This window comes from Talpa occidentalis, unplaced genomic scaffold, assembly GCF_014898055.3.
Source record: "Talpa occidentalis isolate TD23 unplaced genomic scaffold, MPIMG_talOcc4v2.1 talOcc4.6, whole genome shotgun sequence".
Classification (NCBI taxonomy): domain Eukaryota; kingdom Metazoa; phylum Chordata; class Mammalia; order Eulipotyphla; family Talpidae; genus Talpa; species Talpa occidentalis.
The window spans coordinates 44,687,565-44,708,866 of record NW_023604972.1 but is presented as its reverse complement, the minus strand read 5'-3'; the positions used below and the strand labels follow the sequence as shown (position 1 = coordinate 44,708,866).

General features: G+C 38.6%; 1 protein-coding gene across 1 annotated transcript in view; it reads right to left on the bottom strand.

The window, feature by feature from the left end:
- The window catches only part of SHROOM3 (shroom family member 3), a 310,763-nt gene extending 292,311 nt beyond the window's left edge, over positions 1 to 18,452 (bottom strand). Inside the window, 1 exon segment of the mRNA XM_054688359.1 lies at positions 18,121 to 18,452. Within this exon segment, the coding sequence (XP_054544334.1) occupies positions 18,121 to 18,297 (177 nt within the window). The 5' untranslated portion in view covers positions 18,298 to 18,452.
- Between the last annotated feature and the right edge of the window lie 2,850 nt (positions 18,453 to 21,302).

The following is a 21,302-nucleotide window of genomic DNA, read 5'->3' as shown; positions in this document are numbered from 1 at the left end:
AAAAGATAATATACAGATGGCCAATAAGCACATGAAAAGATACTCAAGATCAATAATCATTAGAGAAATGCAATTAAAATCAAATACCACTGTACACCCATTAGAATAGCTATTATTGAGAAAGATAAAAAGGAAAATAACAAGTCTTGGCAAGGATGTGGAGAAATTGGAATTCTTGAGTATACACTCAAGTACACTGGTTCAGCCAGTGTGGAAAACAATGCAGTAATTCTTCAAACAATTAAACATAGAATTACCATGTTGAGACAGCAATTCCATTTCTCCATATATATCCAAAAAAATCAGAGAAAGGTGTAACAGAGTGAATGTGTGGCCCAAACATTCCTGTTTGGAATAAGGAAATAATTAAGGTTAAGTGAGGTTATAAGGGTAGGAGCCAAGTCCAATAGGATTAGTATCTTTATAAGAAGAGGTTCCTTTTAACTTGTATGCTACCCCATTCCTGTCTCTAATCTAGGAAGAGAGTTCTCACCAGAAACCAAACAGGCAGAATCTTGATCTTAGGCTTCTAGTCTCCAAGAACTGTGAGAAAACAGTATTTTCTATAACAGTCCAAGCAAACTAAAACAGAAGGTTCCCAATGATATTTTTATACTGTGCTCATAATAGTATTATTCACAATAGCCAAAAGTCAGACAATCCTATGTCCATCAACAGATGAATGAACAAGGTACAGTGGAATATTACTCAGCCTTGAAAGGAAGTAAATTGAACACATCCTATACAACATGAATGGACCTTAAGTATATTATGCTAAGTGAAATAAGTCAGTCACAGATGAACATATGCTATGATTCCACTTATATACCTTGAACAGTCAAATTTACAAAGACAAAAAGAAGAATTGTAGAAAGAGGTGGCCAAGGATGAGGGGAGAAGAGAATTCAGAGTCATTTAAAGGGTACAAGTTTGGGAAGATGAAAATATTCTGGAGATGGATAGTGGTGAAGATTGCACAATAATGTGAATATACTTAACACATTTTAAATGATTTAAATGATAAATTTTATACTGTGTATATCAGACCATAATAAAAATGTTTAAAAATAATTTGAAAAGTGTGCTTGATAAAAGAATTCAAATAATACAGAAATATATATATTTTTCACTGTTACTGATAAATCTTTAATTCATCTGGTCTTATTTTGGTGTTAGGATTGAAGTGGATTCAGCTTTTATTTTTCCTGGCCCCTATATTATAATTAAATAATCCTCTCACCACTCCTGCTATTTTAAAATTCCTATTTTAGGGATCCCTTGTATACCAAGAGGAAAAGGAACCCTTGTATACCATCGCTGAGAATGTAGATTGGTCCAGCCCCTACAGAAAACAGTATGGAGGTATATCTGAAAACAGATATACCATATGACCCAGCAATTTCACACCTAGGTATATGCCCAAAGAATGCAAAAACACCAATTAAAAGAGATATATGACTTCACTGGAGCTCTATTTACAGTAGTCAAGTTATGGAAACAACCTAAGCACCCAGTGACAGAGGAGTGATATGATATATATACAAGAATGAATACTACTCAGCTACAAAAAAAAAAAAAATAAGATGAATTCTTGCCATTTGTGACAATCTGGATGGAAATGGTGGGAATTGTGTTAAATGAAACAAATCAGAAGGAGAAAGACAAATATAGTACGATTTCACTTGTATGTAGACTAGAGAGAAACGAAGTGAAGGAACTTGACCAACTAAACCAAAACAAAACCTGGAGATATAACTGAAAAATTGAGGCTACTAGCCTGGGGGTGAGGGGCATGATACAGGGAACAAAGGGGGTAGGAGGTCCAAGGGGACCTGGTGTGGTAACATATATCTGAGGAAGAGTAAACTTATTCCCCTAAATCATATTCAGTGTTGTAAGCCAATGTTACCTCAAAAAAAAAAAAATTCCTCTTTCATCATATACTAATTCTTATTACAAAGTGGATTCATACCTAAATTTCCTATTTCATTCCATGGTGCCATTTGTGAATTTGTTTCTGCCTTACAATTTATTTAAGGTGTAATTTATCTGAAGTAAAATACACAGGTCTTAAACGTACAACTCAATTGGTTTTGATGAAAGCATATATCCAGATAGTACCTATCACTATGAAGATATACAACGATTTCATGTCCCGGAGAGATGTTCTGTGTGTGCCTCAATCAGTCCCCAGCTACCCTCACCGCCCCTCACAGCAAGGCAACCACTGTTCTAATTTCCTTCGCCAATGTTCTAAAAATTCAGATAAGTGGAATAATTCAGTTTGTGCTTTGTTGTGTTCCACCTTCTTTCACTCAGCAGAATGTTTTTGCAGTTTACCCGTGTTATTCCATGTTCCAGTAATTTATTCCTTTTTATGACTGAGCCGTGTCCATTGTGTGAATGCACCACAATTTCTTTTCCCATTTCTCTTTGTCAGACACTTGGATTGTTTCCAGTTTGGGATCATTCTGAAAACAAACTACAACATTCTTGAACAGTCTCTTTGTGAACATATTATTCCTACTTCCCTTGGAAAACCATTGTTTTTCATTACTATGGCTTTGTAATAATTATTAATATTTATCAAAAGAAATTCTTCACTCATTTTTACATATGTATTTTTTTAAATTGGCTAAGTTTTTACATTATTCCACCAAAATATACTTTGGGGAATTTTTGGAACTTGATAGATTATTTTGAGAAGAACTAAAATCCTGATAATATTTAGTCTTCCCATGCCAATATATATTATGTTCTTCTAGTTGGCCAGGTCTTCTGCTTGTCCCTCAAAAAATTTTTTAGTCAAAAAGCACCTTATATTTTACTAAGTTAATCTCTAGGGAATTTTAATTTCTTCTTATTAAAAATTGGTACCTCCCCCATTATTTTTTCCTTAGTATTGTTTTTCTAAAGGGGAGACAGTTTATTTTTTTAATCTATCCAGTCACTTATTGACTATTTCTCTAGTCACTCTACTACAAACTATTTTAAACATTTACTTTGGGGAGGATTTATTTTCCCAGAATAAAATGGCAAGCAATTTTTATTTTTCACAAGTCTCAATCCTGTGCTCATTACCACACTTCCTTTTAATCAGTGATTTGCATCACTAACATCCTCTTTTTTGTATGTCAATTATAAACCTTTAGAGAAAGTCAGTTGTCATAGGAAAATGTGATTTATACTATTCAAGATCACACTTTGGATTAGGTCTAGTGTATATGAGGGCTATAAAATAATAGAGAAAATAGCTTGTCACTAATGATTAAATTGCTGCACAGGTAACCACCATCTCTTTCTATGAAGAAACAACCACTACACATTTGCATGCAAGCATGCAAACATTCACTTTATATCCCTTGGATCTGATAGAGTTAGGTGAGCAGGTTCTGAATGGAGGATGGCAAGGGATTTTGTGGATGCTTGAGAGATTCCTTCTCCCCTTCGCCCCCTCTTCTCCCACATGTCAGGTTTCCTCAGTAGAAGTAGAGTGGGCAGCCAGGACAGAGACCAGGGCAGGAGAGCAACCACAGAGGTCAAGAGGCTCTGCCCTCAGGCCCATGCTAACACCTGGCTTCACTGAGTGAAGGTCCTCGTAAAGTGCTTCCCACCTCTTACTCTGAAATGCTCCTTGCCTTCTTCATAATCTAACTAGTTTAACAATTATTCACCTTTATAACTCCTAACGTGGTGGAGTATCTCTGAATTACCACAATTTCAAAGAACAAAAAATTTCTCAAACTTGAATTGCCAGCACTCTTGCTCTTCTACCACATCATTGTTTTTTTTTTTTTAATTACAATGTTAAATGCCTTTGCGAACTCAAACTCCATTGAAGAATGAACTTCTATCCTTAACCATTTAGCCAAAACTTCTATATTTTGAATAGTTCCGTTTTTGCAGGACATTGAATCTTAATTTCTCCAAAGGCATATGGTACACAAAATGTAGACTGAATTAACCATAAAGATTTAAGCTCCTAATTGTCTTATAAACAACCTTTAGATTTTCCTAACTCCTTAAATAATTAGGACTCTGCAATGTTTTTTGGGATTTCATTTTGGTGATCTTCCTCTACTTTAAATTTCAGTTAATTATGTCAACACTGAATGCTTAACATTGCAAGTTATAATCTACTTTGAGAATCTTATTTGTTTTCTTACTCTTGTTTTTCTAGTTTTTATTCTCAGAATGAAGGTGGTTTTTTCTTTACACCTCAATTATTTTTATTTTATTTTTTCAAAGATTTATTTATTTATACAAGAACTGGGGTATAGGCCAGATGTGCAGGAGGGTGTCTCTCACCAGAGACAGAGTGGGAAACAGAACAGGCAGACTGACGAAATACACTGCTGAGGGGAGCAACAGGCAAGACAGGAGAGGTCTGCTCGCCATGTGGGTTGCTCTGAGGCCGGCGGGTGTATTGAACCAGCACTGCAGAGGCTGCAGACAATCTCACAGCACTGCGCTCAACCGCCTTACCACCGGGGGAGGCCCTACACCTCAATGATTTTTAAGGCAGTTATAGCATTAGGCAGTCATCACTCTGATCTACTTTCAGAACATCTCCATCATCTCAGAAAGAAACTTTGTACCCCAAGGTGATCACTCTTCATTTCCATGGCTAGCCTTAGGCAACTGTTAATACCCTTTCTATCTCTATAAGTTTGCCTCTTGTGGCTCTCATATAAATGGAATTATATAATATGTGGGGTAGGGGTGTGTGTGTGTCTGGCTTCTTTAACCAAGTATAATATTTTTGAGTTTCACCCATACGGTGACATGAAATCAGTACTCAGTTCTTATTAAAGGTGATACCAAATTTTCTTTACCCAGTTGATGAGAATTTAGATTTTTTTCCAGCTTGTGGTTATTTATTTTTTTTTTAAATAGAGGCATGTTTTTATTTATTTATTTGTTTGTTTGTTTTGTTTATACATGCACTGGGCACAGTCAGAAGCGCGGGAGGGTGAGAGAATTCACCAGAGCCAGAGCGGAGAGCAGAGCAGGCAGAAGGACCGAAGTATACTGCTGAGGGGAGCAGCGGGCGGCAGGAGAGGTCTGCGCGCCATGTGGGACCCTCCTCCAGTGGCCGGGGAGCAGCCGGGGATTGAACTGGCACCGCAGAGGCCGCGGGCAGCTTTGTAACCCAGCGCTCTACCGCTGCACCACCGGGGAGGCCCCCAGCTTGTGGTTATTATGAGCAATAGGACTACAACCATTTGAGTATGTCTTTGAATAGACATATGTTTTCATTTCTCCCAGGTATATACATAGGAGCACAACTGTTGGGTGATGTGATAACTTATTTTTAACATTTTAAGAAACTGTCACCTTTTTCCAAAGTGGCTACACCATCTTAGATTCCCACCATCATTTTATGGAGAGGTTTATTTTTAATCTCCATGAAATGACAGTATAAGCATAGTTAAGTATTTTTGACTAAGAGGAATATGTCTTTTTCCCTCCCTGAGAGATTGGAGATGATTTTCTTCTGTAAAATTTTCTGAGTCTTCTTTCTTTTCCACAGGCTCCCGGAGCTAGAGTAGGCATGACTGTGTTCAGTAATCAATGCCATGAGATTAAAATGAACACTGCCTTGCCAAGATGCCCTTATTGTTATGAAATTACCCACCATATGCCCACAAATACACAAATAATTTTTTTTACAAGAACTGAGGTACAGGCCAGAGGCACGAGAGGATGAGAGGATTCACCAGACAGAGCAAGGAGCAGAACAGGCAGACTGAAATACACTGCTGAGGGGAGCAGTGGGCAAGGCAGGAGAGGTCTGCTGCACCACGTGGGTAGCTCCCTGGCCGGCCGGGAATTGAACCTACGACTCAGCGGCTGTGGACGGCTTCACAGTGCGGCACTTAACCTGCTGCACCACTGGGGAGGCCCCACAAATACATTTTTTAAAAAACTTGTTAATTCCCACTAAGACAAACAAATACTTATCTTCCTTACTTTCCTTTTTTTAATACAGTAAATGTTTATTGTTCTATTAGTCAGAGTTCAGACTACTACAAAACTGCTTTAACTGAAAAAAATGATGTCATTAGCATCATTATGGTTCAAATTAAAATTTAGAAAAGAGCATATTTAATTTCTCTTGAACTGCCAATTTCATATACTGACAATCTGAATTATATTACATAAAAATCTATTCATTAGTCCATCTATTCAACACTAAGTTGAAGTTTAAGGCAAACTAACAGCTGTCACATGAAGCTACTGTTTGGCAGTCTTCAGTGAACTCAAGCAAAAAAAAACAAGGAAAGCACAATAGAGTGGGTCAAAGAATATTTGCATTATGGGTAAACAGCTCCAAAAGAAAAGAAGCTTCTTGTATTGAATTTGGCAGTGATACAAATTATGCAAGGAAACTGCATTTAGTGTTGAAACGTTACTCTGTTATTTTGGGGTTCAGATGGGTTGGAAGTTCTATTTTATTGCTTGCTTAGATGCCAGATTTCATAGCCACATGTTATACTGTCAAATATTCTAGACTGAAAAATAATATATTGTCTGCTTTTCTTATGTTTATAATATGTTTTGAGAAAGAAAAGAAGCAAGATAAATAAAATGCTAGAAAAGAAAGTATTTTCAGAGACCCACCAAAAGAATCAGTTATTTTGTTTAGTCCATTCTGCTCATAGGGGCCACGTTTTCCCTAACCATACACCTATAGAACCTAATAGAAGAACCGATAGGACAAAGAGAGACTGGATTCTCCTTCAGAGGAGAGGCTGACATCTCTTGGTGCCTGATTGATACAGAAAGAGAGAAATGGCGATGAAAGCAATGTGGTTCATCAACCCCTGCCATGAGAGGGTGGAAGGGGAGAAAGACTATTGCAAGATTTTGCATCTAGAAATTAATCTCTCCCTTTCTCAGCTCGAGAAATCACTGGAGTCTAGGATACTATGAGGGCCCTCCTGCTTGAATTGCATAGCGGAGTAGAAAGATCACAGACTTTGGAAACAGATGTACATTAGACCTTTCGTTCTGCCTTTCACTCAGTGAGCACTCCCTAAATAGTGGTTATTTGGTTTGGGTTTCCCCAGAAACAGTCTGAGACAAAATTATAAAGCAAGTAGTTTATCTGGGAAGTAAAGGAAAGGGAGAGGAGGTAAGGGAAAGCAAGACAGCCCATGTACGTGCATTATTATTACCAAACCAGGTACAAAGGCAGCTTACTTCTGCTGGGGCAACTCAGAGCCATCAGAAAACACCCTGAGCTCTCCCACCTAAGGCATGAGAGCTGGGCTGCTCATCCACCCCTCCAACAGCCCTTGAAGCTTGCTCTCAGAGCCATTTACCTGATGGCAAATGAAAGTCCTTAAGCAAAGAAACACAGGTGCTGACAGTTGGAAGTCATGAGAATGTGTGCAAAAGTAAAAGGGGAGGGAATGTGGGTGTGGCAGCAACTGGTCAGTTTCTACAGGAACCAATACTCTTTGGATGCAGGGACCTTGTTTGTTACTGTTTCCCCACTGCTCTCATATTTTAGGCATTCAGTAAACAACGAGTTGACTAAATGTGTTAGGGAGCTCATGAAGTAAGTTAACTTTCAATCCTGGCTCCTACATTTATGAAACATCTCTTTTCTCCTCTACAAAAACAAATCTTTCTACAAAATAAATCTACTGCAAAGCCTGACCCACACTGGGAACATATAGCAACACTGTTATTAGGTATCTATTTCCTTTTTTCTACCATGTAGTTCTTCCTTCTTCATTTTGCCTTCTCTTATAAAGACAACCGTCAAAATTCATGAAAATTTTGATTTTAAGGTTAAACTCTTATTGTGGTCTATCCATGTGATGGAATGTATCAGCCGTAGAGTGTAGACTGGATGGAAAGGGAGAATTTAAGTCAATTGAGGAGACAAGGCCATGACAGAAAAACAAAGACAAGGTGAGTGAATGCCTGAAGATGAAACAAGGTCTCCGTTAGAAAACAACAGAGAGTAGGCCTCCCCGGTGGCCCAGCGGTTGAGCACTGGGCTGCGAAGCTGCCTGCAGCCTCTGCAGCATCGGTTTGAACCCTGGCCACCCGGCGAGGGTCCCACATGGCATGCAGACCCCACCTGCTGCCCACTGTTCCCCACAGCAGTGTACTTCGTCAGTCTGCCTGTTCTTCCCCGCTCTGGTGAATTCTCTCACCCTCCCGCGCTTCTGACTGTACCCAGTGCTTGTATAAATAAATCAATCTTTAAAAAAAAAAAAAAAGCGCGAATCTTGCTGAAGTAAGAGGTAGGAAGAAGCAGAGTCTGAGAAGATGTGGACTGTCCAATTTAATTTTCAAAGTTGATGTTTCAAGTCATGATGAAGGTATGTTGAAGATGTCATTAAGGGGTCTCCCTGGTGGTGCAAGAGGTTAAGTCTCAGCACTATGAAGTTATTGGCAGCCACTGCAGCAGGAGTTTGATCCCTGGCCAGGGAGCAGATACACATGGCACAGCAGACCACTCCCATCTCACCCGCTACTCCCCTCAGCAGTGTATTTCAGTAGATCTGCCCTATGTTTATATCCAGTCCAAGGTCCATTCTGAAATCTACAAAGTCATATAGGACCTGACCCCTGCCTGTCTTTTCATTTCCATATCTCATGTCTTTCTTGCTTATATACAGAAATTGAGTGTCTCCCCAAATTCACAGGTTAATACCTATTCTTCTATATAATGACATTATTAGGAGAAAGCTGCTGGAAGGTGAACAAGTCATGGTGGAACCCCAACGAATGAGATTTGTTCTTAGAGACCTACCTCAGGATCTCCCTTATCCCTTTTGCCATATGAGCACACAGGGAGAAGAAACCATCTATCCACCAGAATTAGGTCCTCACCAGCCACTGAATCTGTTCATGCCTTAATGTTGGACTTTCCCCAGCCTCCAGAACTATGAGTAATAAATTTATGCAATTTATGAGTCAACTTTGTCTATGTATTTTGTTGTAGTAGCCTGAATAGATTTAGACACTATTAAGCTTCAATAACACTGACTTTCTTTTTGCTTCTGGAATATTCCAGAAAATTCCTGCCTCAGCCTAACTTACAAATCTCTTTGCTTAACTGATTTCTTATTTCTCAACCATCAGGTTTTAACTCAGATAGCATCTTATTGGAAAATTTTCTTTAATCACCCTATTTATTTTTTAAATTTTTTTAAAAGATTTATTTATTTATTTATACAAGCACTGGGTACAGTCAGAAGCGTGGGAGGGTGAGAGAATTCACCAGAGACAGAGCGGGGAGCAGAGCAGGCAGAAGGACTGAAGTACACTGCTGAGGGGAGCAGCGGGTGGCAGGAGAGGTCTGTGCGCCATGTGGGTCCCTCCTCCGGAGGCTGGAAAGCAGCCAGGGATTGAACTGGTGCCATGGAGGCTTCGGGCAGCTTCGCAACCCAGCGCTCAACTGCTGCGCCACCGGGGAGGCCCTAATCACCCTATTTAAAGTAAACCCAATTCTTCAAATATCCAATCCATAGACACTACCCCTCAGCAACCCATCATTTTGGAATATTTTTCTTAAAAACATTTACCAAACCTGAAATTGTCATGTAGAAACATATTAATTGCCAACCTTATCCTACTGGAATGTAAGTTCCATGAAGACAGGGAATTATTTGTCCAACATTTCACTGAGAGGCAGTATCTGTTGGCCATATTATAGAAAATCAGCCATCTTTGTTATATGAATGATAAATTCTGTTTGGTCCCTCCTATTCTGCCACTAGTCCATATCATCATATCATAACCAAACTCTAGATTATTTTTCTGTCATTTCAAAGCACTGTTGTATAGTTTAATACACCAGTTACTTGTAACAACTCCATCTAATGAAAGTGTTTTATTTTTAAAGACAAGGAAACTGAGGTTCAGGGAAGCTAGGTTACTTCCAGAAGATTACAGAGCCAGTAAGAACCATGGTATAAATTTGCTTATACCATACTTATAAAACTTAACTTATTTTCACTCCAAGCTCAATATTTGACTGGGAAGTATGTTACTCTACACTGTACCAACTTGCCTAAAATTAAAAGGAAAAACAACAGAGGCTAGCTCTCCCCATCAGGACACACACACGCAAGCTGTCCAGAGGGGTCTTTCCAAGAATGTTGCTTTGGCATGTGGATTATTTTGAGCTGATGTCAGTGCAGTTCATTTGGGATCATGAGAAACTTTTATCACTTCTTAATTTCCTAGGAGAATGAAAAAGGGAGATATTCTCCAGGATTGCATTCTTTTTTAAACCAGAAATAACCTTTCTATTGAAGAATCCTATTTACAGAAACATCTAACTGCAGAGAATCTGGTCTTCATCCTATGAGTCTCCCTCTTCCCATCCTCTGCCTTTGAAGCTCCATTCATTAGCTCAAGATGTGTAATCATATTTCCCTTACCAGAATCAGATTCCACATACATGTAGATTCCTCATAAGTATGCAATGAAAAGGCATTTTTCTCCTATTCATCTGTGTGTTGTTAATTTGACTATATGATAAGCCCAAGAAGAACTTAGAGAAGGGAGAACTTTCTTTCCCTCCCCAACAATAACACAGAAATTAAAACCCTAAAGTAATGCAAACTTACCAGAGGGCATCAGAAAACAAAGATGTTAGGTAAATCTCATAAATCTGTTAAGATAAAATGCAGCTCAAAATGGGGAAGAGATATAATGAATAGATGTGTGAATAGCTGAGGAATGAAAAAATGCAGTTGACATAAGAGCAAATTCAGGCTCAGAGGCCCAGGATAGAATGTTCTGCATTTGAGCCTACCAAGTGGGAAGTCCTCCTGTGAAGCAGGCAAGAACTGTGACTTCACTCTACACCTTGGGAGACACAAGGTAGCTTTCTTGGGAAAAGTCATTAAAAGAGAATGAGAAACAGTGCTTACATGGAGCAAAGAATCTTTGCTCATTTTGCTTCATTGAGAAGTGCAGGGATGTCAGAGTGTGAGAAATGGATGTGGATGGACCCCGGGATGGACCCGGGCAGTGGGGGGCACCCACTCTGCTGCTCTTTGGATCTAGATGCTCGCTGCTTGGAAGCACATCAAAGGGAAGATATGGAAGAAATTGTCTATTTGTTAGTTAAGACCCAAAATGTCCTCTGAGGTTACACTTTTCCAAGATTGAGAGGAAGTCTCTCTTTGTCTTCGTTCCCATCACAGGTTCACTAAAATGAGGCATAAATATTTCTTGAATTGTGTAGGAGGCATTGCCTTGGGAACTTATTTTATTTTTTAAAAGATTTATTTATTTATGCATACAAGATTGGGGTATAGGCCAGAGGTTGAGGGTGGTAGTAAAAGCATTCACCAGAGATAGAGTGGGGAACAAAACAGGCAGACTGACTGAAATACACTGCTGAGGGGAGCAGCAGGCAAGTCAGGAGAGATCTGCTGCGCCATGTGGGTAGCTCCCTGGCCGGGGATCAAACTCAGCTGTGAATACATTAACCCCTTGCGCCACCAGGGAGGCCCCCTATTCGTTTAAATGAAAGCAAAGATCTTATTAATGCTAAGATCCATTTGGCACACCACCTCAGCATGCCATACGAATAAAAGTTATATCTAAAAATATTAATAAGATCACATGTTTAGCTTCTGTCTGAAAACATAACACTTAAAGCCAAGTTTAGGTAATTTTTAAAATGTTTTAAAGAAATCATAACATTCCTTTTTTTCCCCCCAGCCTAATTCAAAAGATATTTACCAAACATTCAATATATGCAACATCATTGAGAGTCAAACTCAACCAACTTGCCTTATTTTTTTTAAACAGGTTTTTCCAGTATTGTATTTGCATATTAGCTTCAACATCTTTCTCACAAAGATATTTAAGAAAATCCTTTTAAATATTCATTTATCTTCCCCATTCATTAACACATTTCCATGTTCATCAGTGTTGTGCATAGTTTAAGCATGGTGGGGGACAGTAAGTAAAGAATGGAGGGATGGGAAATGGAAAGGTCCTTTGCGTGTAGGGGTACAGCTTAATAGGGGATGAGCGTTCATTAAAAAGTCTGAATGGCACAACCAGAAAGCAACTAAACTACTTGTTTTACACACACATACATACATACACACACACACACACATACACACACATACACAGACACTTGCTCAAATATACATACATAATTTGCTAAGGCAGAAACCATCTTGGCAAATAAATGAATTTTATTGTGTCTCGGTTTTCTGACTGTTGAAGAAATTGGATTAGATGATTGTTAAATTATTTATAGCTTTAAAATTCTGTAAGTCATTTATGAGCATTTATTGAACTCTTGTGTGTGTGAAATAAAAAGTATTTTGCTGGGAGATGCAGGATACAACAAAGCCAAACTCATTTGATTTTTAAAGAGATTACAATTTATTGGCAGAATGCCACATGCAAACAACTACCTGTTTTAGAAGGTGGCATGAATAGGTATGCTGGGGAGATTAAAGAATTAAAGCAAATGAAGGGTAGAGGTGGATGGAACAATGAGGGAACAACCAAATTAGTTTAAGGACAACACAGAGATGAGGCTACCTTTGTATAAAAGGCAAAGGATGCTTTTCCTAGCAAAAGGAGAAGGCAAGAAAGGTAAAATAAGGTGAGAAACTCAGAAAGAATTGTTTATTTTAAAATGTCAATAACAAGCTGATCTAGCTTGGCACTTGGAATGAGACATAAACAACAACAAAAAACATGACTTTGGGGGTGAATTAAGCCAAACAGTCCAAAGTCTTGAGGGACTGCCTATAATCAATTTCAAAATGAACTGAGGGACCATAGCTGAAGAATTTGTAAAAATAAACCTTGTTTAAGTGCAGAAGAAATGGGCTAAGAGAAATCGAGAGACACCAAGGAAGCTACAAGGCTGAAAAGTGCAAATTTTGGACAGATGAATGTAGAAAATCGAGAAATGAGTACATTTTCAACATGGTCATCCAGACATTTCCATTATGTTCCAAACACATAATTTCCTAATCTAAGGACTATGTATAGATCCAGTAAAGCTATTCATTTCATTTCAAAATGGCAGGTTTATTGGGATGTTGTGGATGTTTCTCTATCTCCAAAGAAGGAAATATAAAGAGGACTCAGGGATTAGATCATATCACTAATGGTAGAAAGACTCTATTATAAAATCTGGGTAGTGATGGCCAACAGGAAGCCTGGGCACATGTGTTTGAGTGACTTTCTGACTTCACATAGCAAATACATCCTGTTACACAAAGAATGGGAAGGTGGGACTGGGGTAGGGTTAGTGATCTAAGTCTTGGTAGAGAAGGCCTAAAGAAAGATGGTGATTTAGACTGACAGGAAGAGGATAACACTGTTATACATAGAAGGAATTTCAAATAAGGAGGGATGAAGGTGCAGAAGATGGAAACAAGAAGACATGCATGAGATGGCACAGAAGAGAGCACAGCTAAAGCATAGATACCTCCCAGAAGAGTAGGGATCAGAAATATGTGTTCTAAGGGTTGATGACATAAGAAAAATAAGAGATTGGGTCTCCCTGGTGGTGAAAGGGGTTAAGACGCAGCACTATGAACCTATCCACAGCCACCACAGCAAGAGTTCAATTCCCCGGCCGGCCAGGAAGGTGACCCACATGGCGCAGCAGACCTCTCCTAACTCGCCCACTGCTCCCCTCAGCAGTGTGCTTTGATAGATGTGCCTGTTCTGTTTCTCACTGTCTCTGGTGAATCCTCTCACCTCCCTCACCTCTGGCCTATACCCCTGTTCTTGTAAGCATAAATAAATAAACCTTTATAAAAAAAAAGTAAGAGATTGAGACATTGGCTTAACCTTAAATTCAGAAGCCCGTGTTTGCAGTGGACAAAAAGGTGACTCTCCAGATGAAGACACCACAAAGATATTTAGTGAGAACTGTTAAGTGGCCCTGCTCTTTAATTACTTAAAGGAGGTGCTTGAACAGCATACCTAGTTTACGGGACCTCATAGGACTGATTTTTAAATTGTGTTTCTCTAATAAACTTAAAAACATAGAGAAAAAGATCAGCCCAATGTTTTATCCAGGTAATAACTCTGGAATGTATACAGAGCCAAATATGTGGTAGGCATTTATGGTTGAATAGCATGGTGTGTTAAGGACATGGACTTTGGGGAACCAGAATGCCTGCTTTCAAATTCCAACTCTGTTATTTGCTAGCTAGGAGAGTTTCAGAAAGTCACTCAAATTCTTTGTCTCCATTTCTCCAGTGTAAAATGAGACTATCACCTCACAAAGTTGTGGAAATTAAATGACCCACTCATGTGATTTTTTGGACCCAAGCCTGGCGCATAGGAGCACTAGGTAAGTGCCAGCAATTTTTTTCTGTTGTTAACTCACTACTTGATTTGTTAACCCCAGGGCAGGTGCATCCCCAATGCAGGTGGAACTGCTTTTCTCAGCCACAATACCTAGTGAGTCATAATAAAATCAGGCTGCCAACTTCCTGAACTATTGAATTACTTGAGCTTCCACATAGAATTGCTATTTAAAAAAAGTTACCCTTTCTTTTTGAAGTACACAGATTATAGAGGCCCTCTGCTCAACCCCACCTTCCCTTTTCAAGGACATTAAATCCCAAAGAAAGCAATTCGAAAATGATTTCTTTTAAGGCCACCCTTTTGTAGTTCCTTTTTCCCTATACATTGTCCTGCCTCATTTGTACTTAAAGAAAAATGATACTTCGTCCATTATATTGTCATCCATACCTGGAGGCTTATAACCGCTTTGAATAAGTGTACGTGCCTTTCATATGTATGACTCGATGTGTATTATCCCTGCCATTTCCCTACAGTGGGGATCACCCTACATTAGGAGAATAGTAAACATTTGGGTAGCAGTCTAGAAGATAAAGTGCACTTTTTCATGGCCCAAGAAAGAAGATCTGCGATACAAATGATCAACCGCTAAATTTCACTTTAGTCTCATCCCAGGTACTGTCTTAATTACATACACTCTCATCAATGCACAAATGCCATGTGGTAGGCAAAATAATGCCCTCCCTTACCAAAGATATTCACATTCTAATCCCTTGAACCTGTGAAAATATTAGGCTTTATGATAAAAGTGAATCAAGGTTGCAGCTAGAACTGAAGTGGTTAATCAGATGATCTTAAAATAGGGAGATTATCCTTGTGGACTCAATATAATCTCAAGAATACTTCAAAGTGGAAGTGGGAGGCAGGGGTTCAAGAACTTAACCTGCTGTTGCTGGTTTCGTAAAGGGAGGGGTTCATGAGCCAGGGAGTGTGGGTGGCCTCTAGAAGCCCGAAAGGGCAAGGAAATAGATTTTCCGTAGAGTATCTAGAAAGGACCACAACTTTGCTGACACCTGGAATTTAGCACAGTGAGATCTGTTAGATTTCTGAACTACAGACCTCTAAGATAACACATTTGTTTTAAACCACTAAGTTTGTGGCAATTTGTTACAGCAGCAATGAGAAACTAATACACACTCCATCTCTGAAGATGGTCCTGGGCATCTCTGGGACTCTATCTCCCAGCTTAAACTGCCCCCTTCTCAACTTTGTCTTTGCTCATCGATTCAATAGAAGTTAGTGAGTACCTACTCTGCGCCAGGCATGCTGTTAGATCCTGGAAACGCAAAATAAGATGTATGCTATGCTTTTCAATTCCTCAACAAATATTTATGTACCTGGGCTCAGAGTTAAATGCAGTAAAAATGAAAGGAAATAGCTCTGCCCTAAAAAGACTTACAAATTTCTGAGAAAACAATCACCATAAGTTTAAAAATATAATGTAATATAATAAGTGCATGTTATGGGAATATAGAAGAGAGATACCTATCTTGGCCTGATGAAATCAGGAAAACTGTGGAAAGAAGAAGAAATGGGACTTGGATCAAGAGATGTTTGCCAAACCGAGATGGGGAGAATTGTTCAAGAAGTTTGAAGCAATGTGGCACCTAAAATGTGGTTATTGCAAATGAGGGAACATTTTAAATTTTATTTCATTCTAATTGATACAGAAAGAGCCACATGTGACTGGTGACTGCCATATTGATGGAGAGGATTGTACCAGATTGTGTCCTTAAAAGAAGGTGACTACCTCTTTCTCCTTTTTCCACTTCTCATTGACTGGAAGGCAAATGCGGCAAATTATCGGGAATCATTCAGATGGGCTCACCTCAGGGAGGGCAGCAAGGAAATAGAAGAGACTTGGGTCCCTGACACCATGCAACCATCTTTCAATCTGACTTATGCTTAGACTGTTATATGAGAGAAATATAAACTCCAATATTGTTCAAGCTATTGCTATTTGTATTGTATAAGAATTTGTATTCTAATACATGTCAGCTAGAATAATCAAAAGCAATACTCAATCTTTGCTAAGATTTTTTCTGAGCGTCCTTCTATGTGCCAATATACCCCCATTTTGCAGGAAAAAGTCTTATAGGAGTGGCTAATTAGTGGTTAGGATTAGGCCTATCTGACAGGAAATCATGTTCTAGTGTATGGATATAAGATCTTATCATTAAAGGTGGATTGAATGTACAACTATGTTTTAAAATGCAGAGCTAATATTTATATTTCTGATAGATATTCTGTTACCAACCCAGCACCCATTCCCTCCTTATTCCTGAGAACAGAACTCTAATGTGTTCAAAGAGTGGGCAGAGATTCCTTGACATTGGGTAAGGATCGATTGCTATTGCAAGAACACAGGCTAGAAATCCTGGCTGGTCTAAACTAGTCATGGTAATCTCATTCCCCTGGCCATTAACTGGTCTATGGATAGGTATGTAGCACAGTTCTGATCAATGGCATATAAGCAAATCTGATAGGAAGAATGTATTTTTCCATGTAAAAAGTCACAATCCTGCCCGGAATGAAGATGCGATGCAGGAGACATGGCCTCTATCATGCAACCATGAAGACATCATAAGAATGACAGTAGAGAAATAAATGAAGTCCTTGCTGATATTATTGAACTGCTGCTCCTTGTCTAGACAGCTATCCCTAAGCTTCTTGTAATATGAGGAAAACAACCTCACTTTACTTAGGCCAATAGAAATCTGTTTCTTACCTCTAGCTGGAAGTCATTTTAACTGATACACTTATCTTGTTTTCTTGGCAAAAATAAGGAAAAGCCCCATCATTTACATTGGTTCCCTGTAATATTGACTATTGCTAGACACCAATTCCCACTTGCTCATCCATAGTAAGAATCATTTCAGTCTCTTTCAAAACACATATTTGGGGATTTATGAAAACTAACTTTAAATAGGTAACAGAGCTCAGATAAAATGCAGTTTTCCCTTTCCCACCCTCAAACTGAAAAAAAGGTTCCTCTCAATTTCTTGAGTAATGTATAGGTATGAAAACATTCATATGCTATTGTTTTAGACTTAATATTCTGAAATTTTAAAGAAATCTCTGTAATCTTTATGTCTGGAGTTCCAGAGAAAAGCAGAAATACTAAACTAATACATAATATATATTAATTCACTGGCTATACATATCCGCCCCAAGACTAAAGAAGAGTTGAGGCAGTTGCAGGATGACTGAGGTTTAAGATTTGATTTAGATATGTACATAAAAAGAAATGGTGTTTTGCTTTGAATTATACCAAAAAAAAAAATTGGTTCAATCTCCTTGCTGAATGTGTCAAAAGCAATAAATAGTAATTATGAAATCAATTATCTAGAATTACAAATTCTAAAATATTTCAGAATGCTAGATATTTGCAATAGAAGGGGAAAAGATCTAACCATCGCCAAATAGAGAACTACATACATTTAATTATCACCACCTTAACTATGTGGTTAATCTTTAATCTGACTTATAAACTGAAATGATCATGTGGTAGCTGTTTTTTTATCCTATTTCATTCATTAAATAAAGGAGATTATCCATCAAACAAACACATTTTTTCCAAGGATTTCAGAGTAAATGACCAGACGCATTTTTCTTTCAAACACCAAGCTATACCCAATATCCCCAAATAGTCAAAAAGATATAAAATAGCAAAGTAAGCAATATTCAGGCACTTCTCAGCATTATTTTTGCATTTTGATGGACCTGACAAAAGCTGAAAGAGCAATTTGAATATAGACAATATTGGAAAAAGAAACATACCTTAGAGATGATTAATGGCTCTCCGTGCTCCAGACCACCTTTCAAAGTAAAACCCCAGGGAGCTCCTCCCTGCAGGAATGCTTCCAGATAAACGTATCTTCCTTCAGGGGTCGTGTTATGGTTTATGGTGGCACTAGTCTTATCCAAGTTCTCTGTGGCCCTCATCATGCCAAACATATCAGTTAAATTTTAAATGCCTGGAGTGGACTCAGGAAAGTGAAGCTTCTGTAGCACAAATTATCCCATCCTTTAGGAGACTCGCCACGTCCAAAAGAGGTTTTGAGCAAAGAATTCTTTCAGGTGTAAAAATGTGTTCTTCCCAGCTTAACTTCAAAATCCTGAACTGGGAGGATTTTTCACTTCAACATTTCTGAATGTAAATTCTCCTCCTGGAATTCCCGGTGCTCACTGAAGCCCCCAGTGGTACATCTCTCTCCCCTCCATTGGAAAAATCTTTCCATGTCACTCACGATTGCATTTATTTCACACGTACACATACCGCTAAAACTTTTCTGTATATTTTACAGAGAAATTTTAAAATCTTACAATATAGTAAGAAAAAATGCAAAACTCAAATGAATACCTCGTTTTTGATTGATTATCAATCAACCCTTTCTTCCTCTTGGAGTGAAATTTACCATTACAATAGCCTCCCCTCTCCCCAGAAGTAGCTTTAAAAGAAAGAAAGCACTTACTATGCTTCTGCTCACTTCAGAATTTTCTAACTTGTCCCCAAGAGACAGAGAAGCTGTGCTAACATTTTTTGCTTTTGTTTTCCAGTCATAAGTTCACAATTTGTTTCTTGCAAAAAAAAAAAAAAAAAAGTTTTTGCAACTGTAGAGAAAAATTTGCAAAAGTATGATGCATTAATCCTCAGTAGAAAAAAATATCCAGGAGGCACACAGTTCTTTCTTTGGTATTTTCAGGGATGATCAGTCACCACTGCAACCGAGGCAGCCGCAACTTGCTTCCTCTGAAAGAAAGTAAAGAAGTAAGAGGAAAATGGATTAAGGCAAATAGAGACACGGCAACTTTTCTGCACAGTAAGCGTACTACGTAGAATTCAGTCAACACAAAGACCTGACCAATCAAAACAGTCTTACAGTTGATAGATTGTGGAAAGTTAAAAATACCATACAGATGGCTAATTATTAAGGAGTAGCAAATAGTTTCTAGAATGCCCCACCTTGTACCAATTAAAGCAGAATTCCTGGGGGTGTGACACAGCCATTGGTTTCTTTCTTTTTTTAAAACTCTGGGCAATTCTGTCATATAGCCAAGTTTAAGAAGGAGTACAATAAGCAGTTTTGGTTAACATTTAAATAAGTCAAGTTGGTAGCATTAGCACTTTATTACTTTTTTTTTCATTAGAAGGAAATACTAAATGAAATATCTGACCAGACTCTCATCTTGAACTGAGATTCACCAATCAAATTTCTGTTTGTTTGGCTCAATACAAATAGGAGGCAGACTTTCTTCTGTAATTTGTCATCTACTCCCAGATAGTTTGTTATACATTCTTTAAATGGAAAAAAAAAAAAAAAAAAACCAACAAAACAACTAATGCCTGGCAAGTAACATGCACTCAAGATTGAATGTTATTCTGGTTTAAGATTATCAGTGGAATTTTGTAATAATATTACATAAAATTAAACATTACTGTTTGTAGCTGCAGGATGGCCACAGGGCAGGTTTTCTGTGATACGAGCAAATGGGTGTAGGGGGCAGGAATGGACACTGAGCAGGTTTACTATCACCCCATGCAGACGGGGTAAAGGAGGAGAGAGAACTGGAGCCCTCAGTGGCTCTTGCAGGCTTTAATTGGGATTTACCAGGTACACAGCAGGCAGGGGTGCTGGGGGGCTCCCAGCCCCCAGCAAGTCTTCATTCTTTCTGGGCTCTCTGGCGTTCTCTGGTGGTCTCTGCTGCTCTGCTCTCTCATTCCTTCTGCTTCTGCTTCTCTGCGTCTCTTCTCTGCTTCTGCTGGTGTCCCTGTGATGCCGCCCTTAAAAGTCCAGTCTTAGCCCAGGTGAATCCCATCAACATAGGCCCACACCTTATTCCAGGTGTCCCCCATCAGGCATGCATTCGGGACCACAGGGTTCTGTCATCTATTCTGATGGCGGGAGGACAGAAAAGCCTGATACTTTTTACCTTACCCTACACGGGGTAAAGGAGGAGAGAATCCTAGAGCCCTCAGTGGCTTTTGCAAGCTTTTATTGAGATTTACCAGGTACACAGCAGGCAGGGGTACTGGGGGGCCGGTAGGCTGGCAAGCCTCCCAGCCTCCAGCAAGTCTTCACTCTTTCCAGGCTTCTCTGGTGGTCTCTGCTTCCCTTTCACTCTCCTTCGTGGTTCTGCTTCTGCTGTTGTCTCCGTGACGCCTCCCTTATAAGCTCAGTCTCTCAGCCTAGGTGTATCCACTTATGCATGCCCACACCCTACTCCAGGTGCCCGCCATCAGGCATGCATTCAGGACCTCAAAGATCCAGCATCAATCCTAATGGTGGGAGGGCAGAAAAGCCTGATGCTTTTTCACTTACCCTACACTGTTTTTTATTAAAAATTTAAACAATAACAGAAAACTATATCTTCTCCTCAAAAAAATTTCAGCTATTAATTTTGGGGGAAAAATTTCCAAGGAATAGATTTGCTAAAGCTTTTTCCATTTAAAAGTATGTGATAATGTGATATTGGACTATGAGGTTAAAATTACTGTGGACTTTGGTACCAGTTAGTTTTGGGGTTTGTACTTATAATTAAGTAAAAGTTAATGTGACAGAGATGCAGACATTATATGCAAACAAGACTAGGTGATATTGCAATACGCTAATGTACAATCTGACTGTTCATTTTCAGTGGTAACTGTAAAGGGCTGAAAGAAAAAAAATCTTTTTTTAATATAATGATAATCTTTTACTGGAAACATGAAGTATACCAAATGAAAGTATATGGTAGAGTATTTTATTCTTAAGGATAATTTATGAAATTTTTATTGGTGTTTCCTTTTTCAACTGAATTTATAAATCAAGAATAAGAGGAAAACATTGGTTTCCCTCACTCTATTTTCCATCTATATATGTGTCTCTCTCTATATATATACATACACATACATTTTTTAAAATATAGGTCCTAAGCAAATGAAGTTTTTTTCTGAAAATTAATTTTTATGATCTTGCCCC